Source organism: Varroa jacobsoni, unplaced genomic scaffold (assembly GCF_002532875.2).
Source record: "Varroa jacobsoni isolate VJ856 unplaced genomic scaffold, vjacob_1.0 scaffold_1154, whole genome shotgun sequence".
NCBI classification, from domain to species: domain Eukaryota; kingdom Metazoa; phylum Arthropoda; class Arachnida; order Mesostigmata; family Varroidae; genus Varroa; species Varroa jacobsoni.
The window spans coordinates 130701-148827 of record NW_019214056.1 but is presented as its reverse complement, the minus strand read 5'-3'; the positions used below and the strand labels follow the sequence as shown (position 1 = coordinate 148827).

The window sequence follows — 18127 nt, the reverse complement described above, 5'->3', positions numbered from 1 at the left end:
GACATAACTTTCCGAAATCGGATATAATGAGACCGTCAGTATCTGATGCCCTTGGATGTCTGCAATAATCAACAATTCTAAGAGTAGTGTAACTAAAAAATAGTCTTAGTGCGTTCGAACACAAATACATAACTTACAAGGATCTTTATTAACTACACATGATCGCCAGTTTTGCACCGTGGGCTAAAAATTAGTAGGTACTTTTTCCATATATTGGTCGAATAATACAAAAAAGAGAGTATCTCCTATCACCGGTCTCAACTTGAAACGCTTGACAGCGAAACAATGCAAGGCACTGCATTGTTGCACATTTGATGAAAGATGCAACATAACTTACCAAGCCACCTAGAAGTTTATTACTTGACGCTCAGTTAGTTTCTTTACCTATGCCGCGGAAAAAACATATTTTTCATTCGGGCTGCACACTACGCTTGTCATTCGTTACGTTTCCATTCACGTAAGCGCCTTAGAAATCCAAACTATCTAACAATTTCTAACTTAGCCTGGAATCACAGCACTGTGAATTTTTACTATAAAAAGGAAAACGAACTATACTATTGAACAAACGATCATCAGGTGCTCCTGCAAAACTTTTCACAAGCAACCCAATCCTTCAGAGTGTATGCATTTGCAAGTTAGGTACCTGGAACTTTTTTTCAATATCTGTTTCTTGCGAATAATTACAATGATTGTAAATTATGTTAATAGAACATGCATGCCTGTTTACTCAGATACTTTAAAGATAAATTAAATGTATCGTATAAAGCATAAACGAGCCAAAACATTATCGCAAAATAAAAACCTATTTGAGAATTTTTGCATGCTAGCTCTTGAGTATTATTTCAAGTAGAGCTAATATTAGGATAAAGCAATCCGGCTACGATTCTCTTTCACAGCAACAGTACGAACAAACTTCCGTGGTTCAAGTAACATAAAGAAGAAGTTTCGATTTCGTGTCGCGTTCCGTTGTGATAACTTACGTTGCCGATCACCGTACTGATATGCAATATATTCAATAAAAAATAACTAATATAGTATTTTTTTTTTTATTAAAGATGTTGACAGAATAGAACTGAACAGTTCGGGCACACAATGCGACTACTGTTTGTGTTGATAAGTTGAATAACCAGTTACTATTGCTTATCGTGTTGCCTGAAAAGTGATACAATATTTAGGTTTTCAAGTTAGTTCACTTGACACGCTCCGTCGGCAGGACAAACGGACATAAAAGGCATGACTTGTTAGTCGTTTTAACATTCTAGCTATATAAAGAAGGACAGCATGTTTCCTTCAACTGTCCATGTGTCCTTGAAGCGACCTACCTTACCTTTGAGAATCAACTAATAACGTTATTTCAACTTACGAAGTGACCAAACCACGAACGTTTGATATATTCGTCGACATTAAATACGGCCGATCGGCTTCATTTAATCTGCTGGGACGGACGCTTTTGGCGTGAGGGTTTACATCTGTAAGTATCGATATCATAGGGGCTTTTGCAAGCTATTCAGGTTGTAGGTGCTCGTGAAGTTCAGTATCTGCAATCATCAGGATTTATTCATTCAAGCAGTGCGCGAAAGCCTTTTTTTCATTCCAGAGTAACGCATATCTTATGCGGGGAAGTCTCTCTTGTGTATCTCCAGATTCTTACAAGTATCACTCCGCATATATAATTCGGCATGAAAAACGGATCCACGGAATCGTTTCAGACGGAGTTAATCCTGATCAACGAGCTCATTGTAGGCGTGGGCAAACAACCGCTCTCTCAATAACTACAATTCCTTTCTGTTGTTTAGGGGCTGGATGAAATTAAGAACGAATAAATCTGTATGGATTTATCTACTGTTGTGACCGTATCCTTCAATTAATCTTCGGAAGAATACTGATTGTCCGAGAAGAAGGAAACGCACAGGTGCTATTATTGCCGCTGCTGAAGAGAAATTGAGTATCTATCAACTTTTCGTTTTTACTTTCAGTATACAACTAGCAACGTTTAGTAGTGTCGCCAACGCAGTATTCTAGAACGAAACTCAGTACTAATATACCCATATAATCGTATTCGACACCCACTCGATTGACTGTAACAGCTTTTCAGTTGCGTAAATTCAGTTATTCATGAAACGTTCAACCTGGTCCATGAATTCTTTGGCCATTTTAGATGCTCTTTGGTACGCCGTCGTGCAAACGTATGCATAGCCTTGACGCAAGTTTCTAGAAAGCCAGTTCCATGAAATGCACAGAAGGAGACAACTCCATTCGAGTTGCAGGCTTCCGCTTTATAGCGAAAATGTAACTAAAAGCTTTACGCATTTTGGTGTTGACCTTTCTTATATACCGCGCAGCTGGCTACGTTAAGACGCGTCTTTTAGAAGCATCTACGTGATGCTTCCTCAATACGTCGACCGCAAGGGTTCGGCCTCTACACAGATCAACGTTTTTTTTAACCTAAGGTTAGTTTTCGTGGTATCATGTAGAATGCAGGATATTTAAGAGAGCTTTATAGTAGCCGCCAGGTCAGAAAAATCGAAACACAGACCTAACTCCTTGAGGGTCGTATTCCGTCATGGATAAAAAACAAAAAATCGGGTGATTTATCTCCCCTCTTACTAGGCAGCTAGTGGGTCAGCTCGGACGGCTATCAATCTACAGGCAATTGCTAAATTCGACAAAAACTTAGATTCTATTACTGTTTTGTAGATCGGTTGATTTCAGTCAAGAAGTTGCTTAAATAAATAGCGTTGTTTTTTGGTTTATTTTGTCCTACATTGCCAATACCTAAAATCCCTTTCTTTTCCGGTTATAAAACTGGTCTCTGGGAGGTGTTTATAGCTTTCGCCAGCGTCTATTATTATCATCACCTGGTGCTGCCAATGGAGGAAACATCAGTGGTTGCTTTTGACAAAGGCTTTTAAGCTGTCGTGAAGATATTTCAATGCTTAGGCGAATTTAAGTAAATTTTACTAGTGATGCCAGCCTTGAGTTTGGCGTTTGGTGTTTGAGGCCGGCAAGCACTCAATCTCAGCAATGTTTTTAATGACCAAGTAGAGCATATATGAGGTAATATAAATCTCAGTTTGCTTGTCCTTTTACACCGATTCAGACCACTGCAACGAAAAAATTAGCAGTAGAAAAATAACCGCATTGTATTGTTTATAATTTTTCCGGGCATATTCATGCATTGGCCCAAATAGAGCTGAACGCCATCTTTCTAGGTGTCTCCGGGTGTGCAATTCAACAACACTTACTTAGCGGCATGGACCATACTCTGCGAGATCCATCAGACCTGTTATTTTGTCAAACCAATGGGTCAACGAATCTATAAAATTTCATTCAAATAAACATTTAATTTTGTTAATTTAGCGCATGATATCAGGCCGACGTTCCTACCTCGCAATGTTTCGCGCCTGGCATTTGATGTTGTTTCGAATGCTGAAACTTCGATTCATGTAGAACATTTGAGACCTGGCCAGTCTGGCAATACGATTTTCTATATGTTTTGTGCCAGTTTTAGGCCAAAAGGAAAGAATAAGCCTTAACGTTGATTCGCATGACTAAAAAAGTACCATCGCAATAATGTGTGCGGGCCATAGCCTAAATAACGGTGGATGACAAAAGATCTGTGACTACTATATGAGTATCGATGATTCTTCCGGGATTAGAATTTGAATCGGAGACGTATAAATATTCACTTATCCTACCGGTATTGTTGTACCGTTTCCGTTCTATTCAATTCTAGGCCTACATCTTTGAAAATATAAACCGTCTCAGTTTTGGTTAATAATACATCAGAAGAAATAATTAACAGCTTTTCGTTTGTGTTAGCTTATTTATCGGCCTGCCCCACATATTCTAACAAGTCCAACTTTTCAGTTGGGTGTGACAGCTCATTGAGAATCACTCGTCTGATCAGACTGTAAAACGCTTTTATTTGAAACGTCTTTAGCTTTAAAATCGTTGTTGTTCTTAATCGCGTCGTTGGTCCTTCACTGTTTTGTTATTGGCGCCACAGAGAACCGCTAACGTCGGCGATTTCAGTTAGGTCGGCTTCTCCCCGGTACGTCGCTGCCATGGTAACGATCCAGCCGCGGACGAAAATATGCGACCAGTCCCAACGATATCAGCGCTTCGGTCTATAGCGACGGCGACGAACCGAAACGAAAGTGTCGAGCGTTATAAAAAACAAAACATAGCATTGTTGTCATCTGCTATTATGCTGTAGTGCTATTTCAGTACTGCTGTACTTGTAAACTCATTGTTGGCTATCATTCGTGTGACGATTAAAATACGCTCACACTGTTTATATACATTGAACCGTGAATAATTCCGTGGATAGATTGTGCCGCCTTAACGCACGCGACTGGTATGTGTTCGGTATTCACTGTTTGTGCATAGGTACGTGGAATAATTTCATAAAAACATAAGCGAAAATTATATTTTCTCAAATCATTTCAAGCTCACTCTCAGGACTCTCTCAGAGCTCAGGACCTGCTATGGAGTAGTGACAACTTTGCCTATGTAAGGTAGCCTTAATATGATATTTAGTTTCCGAGGAGTGAAAGCAGGATGCATTGTTTAGCCTCAAGTTTAGGTAAATCGAATAGTTAGATACTTCAGTTCTTTGCCGCTTGGTCCTTGATGATGATTGATACGGGCAAGGAGCATAGATGGATTGATCTTAGGTGGTGATTATGACCAGCACTATAATTTTCATTTTTTTGTGGACTTATTTCAACTTCTTGACAAATACCCGCTGTTCATTGTGATATGTAGAATTGGTTCAAATCATCGTCATGGGTCTTGCACAGTCAGCCCGGCTTTGCTCTGGCTCGTCTGGGTCCTTTAAAATCACATACCCGTTATAATTAAAGGTATTTTCCACTAACTAATTTAAATATTTTGTTTTCTAACGACTAACTGAGTTTCTAACGAAAACACATCTAATTAACGTTTATTTTCAGCCAGTTTCTCCTGTTCAACAGTCTGCACATTGCCTTTGTATGTAAAACGTACTTACAATCGAACTTGCAAAAGGACCACATCGCAAGATTCCATTCACTATTTGATATTATTGTGGAAATAAACACACAGTTCGTGTGTATGTATGAATGATCCTTTGTAAAGATAACAAAAACGGTGTTTATGCTAAGTTATTTTTACCGCAAGCCTCTTTGCCGCGGGGATTGGTTAGCAGTCGTCGGAGTTCGGCGCACTTTTATACAGCATAACTTCGTACTTTTCTATGTGTATCCATTTCTCATTGTGCCTCGTAAACCGAAAGCTTTAATAGGAGTGTACGGTTTTTCTGCAGCTTTTCGAGCGTATTTCGTTTTGGCTCTCTAGGGAATAACTGCTATAACGGATAAATACTATGGTGGTTAGTTTTAAGATATATGACCAGTAGATGGCTTCTGAATTCTGAAGCACATTAAAAAATAGATTGAATAAATTATCTACTTTTTTCGAAAAGTATCTACTACATCCCAGTATCGTAGATTGAGTATTACCTTCGAATAAGATAGTGTCTCGTATAAGTTTCATTTGAAGAACGATTTTGCTGTGTGTGGAACTAATTTCCAAAATAGTGGTTTGCCAACGGTGGTGAAATCCATTCGAGAGTAAAGAAACACTATATATATTTATATATATGTGATAGCGTCTTGTATAGATTCGTCTCGTAAGAGTTTGCAGACATAGTTCTTATATGGTTCGATAACTTGTTCAATGTGTGGAGGCTGCAATTTAATGCGGCACTTTTCTCCTGATTACTTTATCAAGCTGTACTTGATTTTAAAGCACAGTTTTACACTGCCTCGTGTAGACAGCGGCTGTTTTTATCAAACAGAAGTGAATTTATCTATGCACTTTAGCTTGAAAAACCTATTCCTTTGATTCAGCAGGATAAGCGCAGGTTTCTTGGACAGCCTTGCCGTCTGCTCGATGTTCAAACTTATCTGGCTCTCATCGAACCTACCCCTACGTAGAACTAGTGACGCCAGCTACAGCTCGACAACCTTTCAGGCTTGCATGTATCAAAAAAACGGATTCGCTTTGAATTAATATAAACTTAACACTAGATACCTAGTCCCATATATTCACGCGAAAGGTTTGTTTGGTGAAAACGTTTGATTTTTTCAGATCCAAAGTAGCGGCGCTAAAGTCAGAACTGTCGAAGTGCCAATCCAGAACCGTTACTAGGAAGACTTATCTATCACTTAGCGTGCTACAAAGGTATCAGAAAAATTTGCAATCCCCAAGGACCACACCCATAGTGACTGTATAACCTGTATCATCTTCTTGTAACCGGGAGCGATTAAATCGTACATGTAACACACGAACAGTAGAAACGTTGCAAAACGAACTAACTACAATTGCAATATTAGTGCAGACTTTTTTATTCATGGTTTCATTTGACGCTGAAGTGATCTCTTTGGTCAAAGAGCACGCCTCTCGCCCGCTGCAACCGTTGACCATGAAGATATTGACAATGCACATAAAACAACATGGCCGCTATATTCGTCATTTCATCGTTTAGTATACGTGATGGTCAAAGTTACGTAGTTTTTTCTATTTACCAACGTAGCGTTTCGCTGGCACCGCAATGCGCCATCCGAGCTGCCGGCCAAATGACAAAATAGCCCGAGCAGAGCAGAACACGAAGCCGGGCTTCTGTCGACTAAACAGACGACAGAAACTCGGCTTGCTATGCCTTCCCGACTTGCTAAGCTCATGACCCAGTTAAAATGTTAGTTGGCTTATTTTGCACGCGCGTTGGTTATTTAATAGGAAATTGTAATGGAGGAAACCTTTGTTTGATCGGAAGGCATCGATAGCACTGGCGTCCTACTATTATAGTAGAGCTATTTCGAATGGGTTTTTTTGATGAAAAGAGCAACATCTACAAATTTCTTTTTGTCCCTTAATAGAATACCCCCCCGAATAGAATACTGTTATACTTAGCACAAAGCTGGTTGTATGCTCTCAATAGAAACATGCAAAATATAGTTTTAGCTGTTTGAAAAAAACAGTAGGTAAAAAAAGACGATTTTTTAAATAGTACAAAATGGAAGCTTGCATGATTTGATTAGATAAGTGGTGAACCACACTGGGTCTAGTAACTAGAACTTCCGTTAATTTAGGCGCTGCCCTACATTCTGGTTCGATGCGACGTACGACACAAGGATAAACCTAACCTGTATGTAGTGGACTGAACCACTCAAGTTTCATCCATGATGAACCCATTTTGTTCCTGAATACATCTTAGAAGGGGCAGATTATTCATTTTGAGCTGGAATGATTATTTTTTTTTTATTTATTACCATCTGATTAATACGTCGTTTACGTGTGCCAATGCAGTAAGTAGTACAATTCGCCTCTGCTGAACCGTATATTCAGGCTGGAAAACATTTCCGAACTTCGGATTGTTGACTCGGCAGGTTTGTGTATGTCTGACAAAACGCATACCTACATATATTAAGAGAAGTATTAGAGATTTGCGACTATCTCATTTTTGCCATTAGTATACGATAGAAATACTATGCAATTTACAAGTGTTTTTCATTTATGCTATAGTAACAAAGATTGTGAATTTGCCCAAAGCATCTTATAGAACCACCGATTTTATGAGAATAAACAAATTTTTAAAATGTCGTGTTCCTTTCATAACGTATCAGCACATCAATTCCACAATATTCGGGCTGAGCTTCACGCAGTGTAAAGTCTTGGTCGCCATTTGACAGGTCATGACATAGTATTGAATTTCCATCGGTCCAGCATAAACCTCGCGACTTCATAGAGCTTACGGCTGCAAGAACAGACTGTAGCTGTTAAATATATTACAAGCCTAGTACTTGAAAATGGGTTGAGATGCGTTAGCTTGATCAAGCACGTAATACTCGTTAAAACCACTGCTTTTGAATAAAATATGAGGAGAAATAACAACAAATTTTTATTGATAAAGCTCAGAAAAGTGATGCTGTTATTGTTGTTTACTTTCAGATAAAATGCCGTGAAACCAGACGAAAAAATCTCATTTGTGTTTATCAGGAGAGATAGTCTTCCAGGCTCGACAATGGCGTTGCTATTTTTTTTGTTTTCACTCGTGCCATTGGCTTCGGGTAAGGTCCCTCTCAGAATATATCATGCTCACGTAATTGCTATTCGTACGTAACTATCTTCATACGTACTATCTTCATCTTCGTACGTAACGTAAATATCTTCATAATTCCTTGAGAAAATCGACTGTCGAACGCATCACTGAAGCGCGTAACGCTAATTTTATCCTACCACAATTCGTAACAACCTAACCTGAGCCTATCATCATTTAGAACAATTACTGTCATTAGCTGATATGCAAACAATTATATCGAATTAACGAAATTTGTGATTTTCATTACAAACATGCATAGGCCAAGACAGGTTGCGAGCGGTCATCTTTGAAACAGTTATATTGTGTAGGCCTGTGTTTTACGTATACCCGTTATCCGTCATATACCTTAAAATCTCACTCTCAAAGATGATTCAACGATAAATTTACTAGCCTTGTAGTGCCCCTAAACGATAGCATCTAAAATCTATCTGTTAATTTTTGGATCTCTGTAAATAAGTCCAAAGGAGGACGCACAGCGATGTCGGAAGGGAGGGTGGACGTGTCTCAGTTTTAGCCAAGGTACCTTGCCGAGTTTCACCGCTTAGCTTGGAACACCAAGCGAAAACGCTTACGTGAGCAATTCCAACTGAACACGTCATTCCCGTCTATAATACACGTATCTACTATCACATCCAAAGCTCAATTGTAATATAACGAATTTCGGTGAAGTGGGTACATAAATCGTACCGCAGATCCGTTGTCCTTTCAAAGCTGTTTCACGTGGTCCACGTTCAAATGGTGAAAGATATGTGAAAGATATTTCATCGATCTATCTATATGCTGTCCGTTCGAGAAGTAAAAGAAAAGCCCCTGTTGGATTAATACTTGCAAGACTCTGATAACCCTTTGATCATGACCTATCGATTTGCTCATAAGTACAGGCTATTGTTATTTATTTCTATTTCTGATTGCAATTTTGTAGGAAGAATCAACTGGAAACTACATAGGGATTAGAGTGCTTATTATACAATTTCAATCGAAGTTTGAATCGATTTGTTGTTGTTGCGTGTGTCCACCATAGAAGCCCAGAATCAATCATTAATTTAAAACCAAAAAGATATCAGTCATATTCCTCGCTTAGATTTAATTAAGTAAGATAATTCGTCGGTGTCTGCTCGCAATCGATATAGGAAGTCCTTGTCAATACTATCAGTTAGAATAGAGGTCGCTAAGCTCAGACGTTGCGTTAATCGTCGTGAAGCTTGTCGAAACACGTTTCGACAAACAATGTAATACTTTTTCCCCCAACGGCGAACTGATTGTTGCCCTTCTTCATCAAATCATACTACCGCACCATTTATTATTTGTTCTATTATGCACTTCCTGTATTTTTTTAGCAGATAATATTGAGGTTTCGCAGCATCTCTTATAGCCAGTATAGTGGCTGCAAAGGGTGTGTTTTCACTTCTGCTCATTGTAACATGACAACATCATTTCATTGAAAAACCTAACGCTGTTTCCTGTTAACTGAAGCGGAAATCTGGTGCTACTCGTGCGTTAGCAATCAACCGGGGTGTCGCGACGGCGTCAATTGGTACTACCATCACGCAATCACTTGTCCACGAGAGGACGATAAATGCGTTAAGGTCATCGAGAGAAAAGGAGGTAAGGACACAACGTTACTGAATAAGCAACATAACAATTTTATTGAGCTGTTCTTGTTTCATAAGTTGTCTACGATCGATGACACATAGATGCTGTTCTTAAAGTTCAATAAAGAGTCCAACTGGACCGTTTACGCGATCAAAAACTCGCGCAAACACTCCATTCGTTTGAAACTTCTGTTTAACTTATTATTCGGTGATATGGCATAGCAACGCATGACCAAGTCTATGCATAATTGCTTTATACTCATCGTAAGTTATGCGAAAGTCATCATAAAGCCATTATCCTGATTACTCCAGAAGCCTAGGTTATTTACCGGGTCACTCATTTGTGCTGAGCGGTTTAAGTTATCGTTACTTGCCTGAATAAGGCTGTTCACTGTGTGACCTAGATTCGTACTACGGCGTTTCGCTTAAGGCACGTAGCAAATTAAGTGTGACGTTGAAATCGACGATTCTCTTATTAAGCGCTATAGTAAGTCTTACACGTATCTTTGTAGTACTGCTCTACCTAACAAGCATGGCATACAACCAACACAAGATTGTCCATGGCTGAATTGTTCTATGCCACCAAAAAACCATTAGCCCCTAAGCTCTTGGATTCCCGAATAGTATAGATGAGTACATATATATATATATATATATATATATATGTATATATATATATATATAAAATAAACTAAAATTTAAAAAAAGAGAGAAAAGTAAACACGGAACTCAAGGATGTTTCAGCGTTCACAGAACCTAGCATTAGCAAAAAAAAAGAAATTGTTCTAACTCATTCTCAAACGGCCACTCGGTTCTTCTATCTCCGGTTGATATTCTAGGTACTAGCTGTCCTACTTGGACCTAATAAAACAGGATCCTAGTTCAAACGGCCCTACGAGCCTTCACTACCTGTTCGATACTCGCTCCTGCCCCATAAGTAAATTGCAACCAAGCTAGGACAACTAACAAATCTGGATAGGTAACGAGGCGCGATATAAACACATGCCGCCGCTGATCACAACTGCTAGCATCTCAGAGATATAGAAAAACAGTTAGCAAAATTACGCCCCGCATTGCTGACAGGTCGACTTTTCAGAGAAACTCGGGTGACAAATGAAAAACGTTCACGAATACATATTATTATTATTCTAAAAATAATTGAAGTGACAGACGGACATGACGTCCTTGGGTGGCTAATATAAGTTACTCATATTTCGTTTTTAAACTTACGTTGTCTAATGACCAGCATGAATAGGTAAAGGTAATTTGAAAACTTAATAAGATCCTACTACGAAATGAAGATAGAGGCTACTCAATCTAACGGACAGAATTAAAATGCATCAGGTCCATCAATAAGCTGTATGTGATTCTCACACAAGAATTAGGGCACCTAATTACTTATAGAAAAAAATCTCTGCAGATTATTATTAAGCGTCAATTCTATACGTTGCGAACATTTTAATGGGGTAGGGACTACGCAACGCTATAAATAAACGGCCAAAAAAAATGACTGAGTGTTATATTGACACAAATAGTTCTTAATAAACCATTCTCGGTGAGTTGTCCTTTGGCTGTGTTTAAAAGTATTCGAATAAATGTTCTAAAATTTAGCCGAGCATTCAGGCCTAAAGCCGATACCGTGGCGCTAGCTTTATAGTGCTGTTTAACGGACGAACAAATTTAAGAGGATGTCATGGTTGACTTCCTCATATCGGAATACTGTATTATATATATATATATATATATATATATAGTTAACCATTGTCTCAGATCTTCTAAGAGTTTTCGCCGTGCGCAATAATAACATGGAACGGTAGCTGTAGTTAATATGAATTTTCGGTTATCCAATTGATGACTTATGACGACGGCGGTTATTTTTCTCAAAAAAGGCCGTTTAATCAATTTTAGAACACAATTTTAGATAATACAATAATCACTAGACGTGCGAGTCCTCTTACTTCAGATCTATTACCATAGTAATGTATAGGCTTCGATATGTGAGATCCTAGCTGACGTGTGTATACCTCATAGTCGTACTAGTTAGATACTAGTTAATATATGGGACCTGACTTTCCAGATGAGCTACTCTACACACGTGACTGTCTATCAAATCTTGAGGCGTATCGTCACGACATTCCTGCTGATACGTATGAGGGATGCCGTGCAGCGGCGGAAGCCCCCAAACTCGCCGTTTTCGTTGAAAACAATGTGAAGGAGTGGGAGCTTAAGAGGTGAGCCATTGCACACGAGAGAGTAAAAATCTAGCATAGATAATCATCATGTGGAATTGACCTGCAAATATACACTACTCACTGTCTTCCACCAGGAGCTTCTGTCATCGTATATGCGAATAATCCTTTTATGACCCGTTACTGTCTCGTATATAGTAACTAATAATAAATACACTGTTGGAGGCTATCGTCATTAATTTAGCCTTTACTAGCAAAATAGTGCCGAAGGCTTGGTTTGTGATGAGCGTTCTCGACAGCGAATCGTTGCGTTGGTCCTGGGGTTGGCTAAGGCGCCTCGGACGAATATGCCTTAACAGTAATCGAATTTTAAGCGAACTAGTTGATATGCGTAAAACAATACCGAAATAGAGTAACACCCAACGACTACTCTTGACAGATGATATTGTTTCACAGAGGAATCAGAGATAGGCTCTAATGTGATACATGTATCCCAAGCTTTGAAATACGGCCTCGATATTGATCTTCTACAAATACTCTAGGCAGTGCTATGTAACTGTTTCCATGTGTTCACTTAGAATTTGCTTTTGGTATTGTTGACGTCTCTCAGCCAAGCTAATTTATCAGTTTTTTAGAGTACGTTTCTAGCCAAGAAGAAAGTCTCCAGTTTAATCTAGCCGTCCCGGTGTTCAGTGGTTCCCAAGACGAACTATATTTATGTTATCGATCTGACCATTATTAACACGTGTGTGTATTTGCGGATGTTTAGTTTCGTAAATGTGTCAGCAATAATACAGTCTATAGATATCTTTTTGCACAACCACGTTTGTAGCACGAATGCAGGTTCTATTTTGTTGCCCCTTCCTGTCGGCGCTGCCTTTGAGTCGGATTCGGTACTATGTATTCTTTATGTTGCTACTTTTTTTAGTGTGTCCTTTGCGCTACAGCTTGGCGTTTTGCCCTGCATACGTTTACTTATGCGTCCAGTTTCTCCCGTACATGGAACGAAGGATCGTAGCCTTTATCATCCCTGATCCCTGTCTGATTAGAATTCTGCAAAGATCAAGGATGATAGTATCGGCTAGAGCTGGGCCTTCAGCTCTTTTATTTAGCTCCTTAAATAGTTCGCAAGGTAGAATTATGTCTAGTTGACGCAGGGACGTATATCTTCGCTATTGTTACTATACGGCCTGAAGGCATGTCGTTATAGATGTCATCGTTGACAGATGTTGTGCTTTTAAGCATTGGTATTTACTTCATAATTCGTGAAGTTTGTCGCGCGCGGCAAATTACAGAGTGTGTATCTGTGTGCGGAGTCTATAACAGCTTCGACGTTTTCCGTATTGGCTATAACTTTTAATACGGTTGTTGCGCTCGCTAATTGACAAGGCGCGATTCATTCAATTAGCATTTAAATAAGGATACATAAGCGGTTATCATTCCACCCGCTTATAGTTTGAACAGGTTCATCCGAAGACAAGGGTAAGTTCGCTTGTCTCCTACGAGCGAACTTACCCTTGTCCTCCGATGAGTGAGTTCTTTTCTTGCAAAAGCTTCGATCAAGACGATTTTATTAGTAAATGGTGTCGCTTCTAGCGGTAGTTTCTATATAGCACAAATTGCAATACAGAGACGACTACCAAAAGATGCACAATTTTTGTAAATAAATAGTAGTTTGTTTGTGTCATTATGTAGTTAAAATATTAATTTTAAAACATATATTATTATTACTTATTTGATTGTAACTATTTATACATTACCGAAATTAAATCGAATACAGGGACTATTATGACAAGGTCGACTATTGTTTCTGTGAGTTCTGGCACTGGTGTAATTCCGCGTCGTCTGCACAGTGGAACACATCCCTTTTGGCTGGTTCATTTCTGCTAGTGTGGCTCAGCCGAAAATTCTGACGGCTATAGAATTTGCAGAGCTTGCTTTTATAGCAAAGCCCGCGCCCGTCGTGATGGACTTTGTCAGGGAATTAGAATTGACATTACTAGCGAAACGATCTTGGAACGCTGTTGTGCCTGAACGACATTTATAGCTACACGCACATAACGGGACAACGGTCGGCATCCTTGCTCGCGTTCATTGGTGTGACGTTAAGAATACAGACATTGCGGCATCTTCATAGCAAGATTGTATCGCATCTGCCGTATTTAGTCCTCAAGAAGACTCTGATGGTTAGCACTGGAGCAAACTAGAAGCGTTATAGGTGACTCAGTAAACAAGCAGTACATCGAACTGCGAGCACTGATCTTGCTGAACATTGTATACGAAAATGACTGTGTAATCTGTGCCAACACCAATGGCTAGCGGTCGGTCATCTGACGAGAGACGTGATATCTTCCAATATGTGTAGAAAGCTACACGTGATGAACAAAATTAACCCGAAGTGTTAGCGTCGCTTTGTTGTGTGAAAATGCATATGGCGTTAAAACCAGAGAGGCTATAGGAAGGTCGCCATGTCGAACGAAGTAACTGTTATGTGGTTTCTCATGTAGGATACGAAATTATTTTGATAGTAGGTGAAATATAAGCGTTTTCTATGTGTCTAGAGTTACTGAACCCAATACAGATGCTTAAGTTCTTCTTGTGCGAACGTTTAGTTTTATGATTTTTCTAATACAGCATTTGATAGTTCACATTGTTTTTCGAAGCACACCGAACGCCATCATTTGAACAAATGCAAATGTTTATTTTTTCAAAACAATAACAATGACAAAACTCCTCTAAGGGTTTCGTACGATGTTGTTGGGCCTGCGATTTGTGTGTTCGCCGTATGAAAAAAAAAATATAGCCAAGTTTAAACAGAAAAACATTCGTTTTTTTGCTTCTCGAACTATGTCCGAAGAGTATATTCTCTTGTCTCGATTAGAGGATCTCCCGCCAAGCTACAGTTTTCTCTCGATAGAACTACACGAAAACACTTATTAAAAAAAAAATGCAGCGTCGTCGATTCTATCAAACGATAGCTCGTATATTCGGAGTACACAAACGTGTAAAAAATACAAATATCGATAATGATTTCGGGTTTCGGTAACAAGTACAACATTTATATAGCAAAGAAATTATAAATATGACATGTGTACACAGAGGCAGTTAGTTGGGCCTATTGGAGATATAGTGCAGGGTGTACAGCCTAGCTATCATAGTACATTTAGTTGTCAAATCGTATAGAAGAGAGTTCGTGTATGTTTTTTCATAGGTACATATGGAAGATTGACATACTGTACGACTGCCCCATAAGCTTAGGTTATGCCATTTACACTTACATATAGGTGTGTTGCAATATTGACAAATAAAGGTATTTTTGTTTATGACTAATAGCATCTAGTCCTTCTTCTGCCTTCGAAAGATGCGTCAATAAGCACAAAATGATGTAGCTCTTATGCTCTAAGTTAGATTTTGTATGGCAAAGAATATGCAGGTCGGCTTAATGGGATCAAGTTAGCCAAGTGAGATATAAATAAATCTGTGCGTTTCAGCAGACCTGTCGTTCATAACTGCAATCAGAGTAGCTGTAGAAAATTCGTTATATATTGGTGAAGATTTCCCTATGAAATTACCTTTCAAAAAAGCAAATCCAAAAATGTAAAATGTCTAAACCGCAGTCGCATCTATCGCTTCTATAGCCTGCGTCTATCGCTTCAGGACACGTGCGTGTTCTATCGCGGATTGATCTGGACCGGGTTATTTTGTGACCGTGACGAAATGCGGATTTCAAGAACTTCCTGAAAGCGACTATGGCAACAGTCAGAGTTCATATCGGCTTACTTCTTTCAACGATCGGGGTGACATACACTCAAATATTTGGGGATATAGCATATACGGGTAATGGTGTGATTGAGGACCTAATAGACAAGGCTTAGGGAAAATACTCTCAGGCCTCGTCTGAGTAGCCTGGCTGCATACACGAATTTGACTGTAGGCCAATGATGAGGTTGGATATAAATCACTCATCTGCTAGCGCCTCAACCAGTTCTGGTGTTATTGATTTCAATAGGGAAAATAAATAGCAGAAAAAGTAAAATTGTAGTGAATAAATGACCATATATTTCAAATGCTCGTTTGGTTAATAAAAAGAATAAATCCTAGGGTGAATACACGTTTTGAAAAATATAGAACGTTATATTTTCGTTGGATTATAGTCGAATTTTGGTATTAAGTTGACCATGTTGAATTCTTGATGAGTTCAAGATTCTTGATGAGACGAACGATGAAATGTACTTTGAAAGTACAGCCAAAGCACGCAGGAATTCTAGCATAATTCCAGTAGAATGTCGTTATTTCTTTTAATTCAATAACGGTCTAGGCTGTAGTACGAAACTAACTTTTCACATATATATTTCCTTTAAGTTCAACTACAAAAAAACAATGTTATACCGCTTTCGAATCGCACATTTAATATAATATTATAGGGGTACTGTTGACTAACAAAAATAATGAATCCTATCCCCAATAGGTGCGAGCAAAAATAGTGTGATTACGTGTGTTGATATAATTAGAAAATGCTTCCCGCAGATGTTTTTTAGAATAATGTCTTGAATCGTATGACCTATATTCGATACGTATTGCTACCCACTGCAGAATTCCGATCATCCGAGCAGCTTGTCCGTAACCGTCAACAGCATACATGACCCAACAGAATGCTGTGATGGGTCACAAAACGTATTCATCACCATCGTTATAGGTTAAAGCGGTATCCGATGCAGTGGTAATACGAAGACATCCTTGCAGGTTTCTAATAGAGAGGCAGCCCCTTCTTCTTCTTCTTACCAGCCTCAAACTGCGTAGTAACTGCTAACTATTGGCAAACTGTAGCTTGCATTAATGGTAACAGCAGCCACCAGCTAAATCATGTCGGCCGAGAGCCCTGCACTGCGCGATTTGGTGGCCTTCAGCACCCCAGCAACGGCTTGCCACCTCCGCGACCTTTCCTTGCGCCATCTATGCAGTAGTTTAACCCGCTAGCGCCGACAACCTCTCGTCGTGGCAGACTAGAAAGGCCTAACCTTGAAAAGTCATCAAGCAACGAACTCTGACATCCCTCCTTCGACGCAAAAGCCAAAGCCAATATAATTTCGTTCGGATGTTCGAATCTTGCTCTAGCCGTTACCGCTGCATCGCTTTGCAGTTTGGTCCATTCCAAACCTTCCGATTGGTTGTGCTGATGTTGGTTAATGTCGCCTCCTAACCTCTACTGCTGCCGTACTTCCTTCTGTCTTTCGATCTAGCTGCCTCTAAGTAAAATCTCTTATGTGCTGTGTCGTTTCGCCGCTGATGCCACAGTCTCACCTCGTCTAGTACTCTTTCTGCCTACCGCTATTACTGCTGTCGCGTACGTCACAAGAGCTTTGCCCCTCACTCTCTTAATCTCCCTTTGCTGTTCCCGGTAAAAGATCCTTCACCCAGGTCAGACAGACGTAGGCGTCGTATTATTGCTTTCTCCCGTCTGTTTTCTCTCCCATTCTCATTGTTGCCCCCACTATCGTGGAACCGACGAGCGGCTTCTTTGCCCTCGCTTGAAGTCTTAAAAACACACTTTTTGGTACACTTGCCTACACTAGCAACGTACGTATGGATACGGTACACAGAGGGCTTACATGGACTAGCAGCAATTATCGTGGACCTGCTCAGTAATGTTGCTAGGTGGCAAAGCCAAAGGGTAATGCGGCAGTTTCGGGAATCTTAGCAGTGTTTTTTCTGCAATAATGCGGACTGTCACTAGCTACTATAGAGTACTGCTTACGTCCGCTTAGCGTGCCATACACTTCCATACATTTACAGACACATACATATACAGCTCTTTTAGCGCTCTGCTCTTTGAGTTGTACTCACTTCCTATTCTCCGGCGTACTGTTTTCTTACTCCTGCACGACCGCTCCTTTTTGCACACATTCTCTTTGGACCCCTCTTTTTCTGGTGTCGCTCTTGCCACGATCTCTCTCCTTCCTCTGTGATCTCCTTTCCCAAGGTCTTGAGAAGCATCCTATGCAGCGTCTGCTGCCGCCGCCGCCGCCGCCGCCGCCGCCGCCGATGATGCTGTTATTTTGAAGGCAAGAGCCTCATTACGCGTGATTAACCCCAGCCAGTGGGGGTTATTATAGCCAACACTATCCGGGCCCAAAGTTTAGCTTAGCTTGCGTGATCAGACGAGAACCGGCGCATTCAACTTGCTATAACCAATGGCCCAT

The 18127-nt window shown here is 39.8% G+C and overlaps 1 protein-coding gene across 6 annotated transcripts; it reads left to right on the top strand.

Annotated features, from left to right (window-relative positions):
* Positions 1 to 3963: 3963 nt before the first annotated feature.
* crim (QVR superfamily protein crim) lies at positions 3964 to 18031 on the top strand. Of its 6 annotated transcripts, none has more exons than XM_022845232.2 (5): positions 3964 to 4360; positions 7996 to 8114; positions 9620 to 9751; positions 11816 to 11969; positions 15585 to 18031. In XM_022845232.2, exons 2-5 carry the CDS (start codon positions 8069 to 8071, stop codon positions 15610 to 15612), a joined length of 360 nt encoding a protein of 119 aa, XP_022700967.1. In that variant the 5' UTR covers positions 3964 to 4360; positions 7996 to 8068; the 3' UTR covers positions 15613 to 18031. The 6 variants fall into 6 exon arrangements, with proteins under 6 accessions (XP_022700967.1, XP_022700964.1, XP_022700963.1 ...); XM_022845229.2 differs by lacking the exon at positions 15585 to 18031 and adding an exon at positions 13708 to 15257 and having other exon boundaries at positions 3971 to 4392; XM_022845228.2 differs by lacking the exon at positions 15585 to 18031 and adding an exon at positions 13708 to 15257 and having other exon boundaries at positions 3975 to 4360.
* The last annotated feature ends 96 nt before the right edge of the window (positions 18032 to 18127 follow it).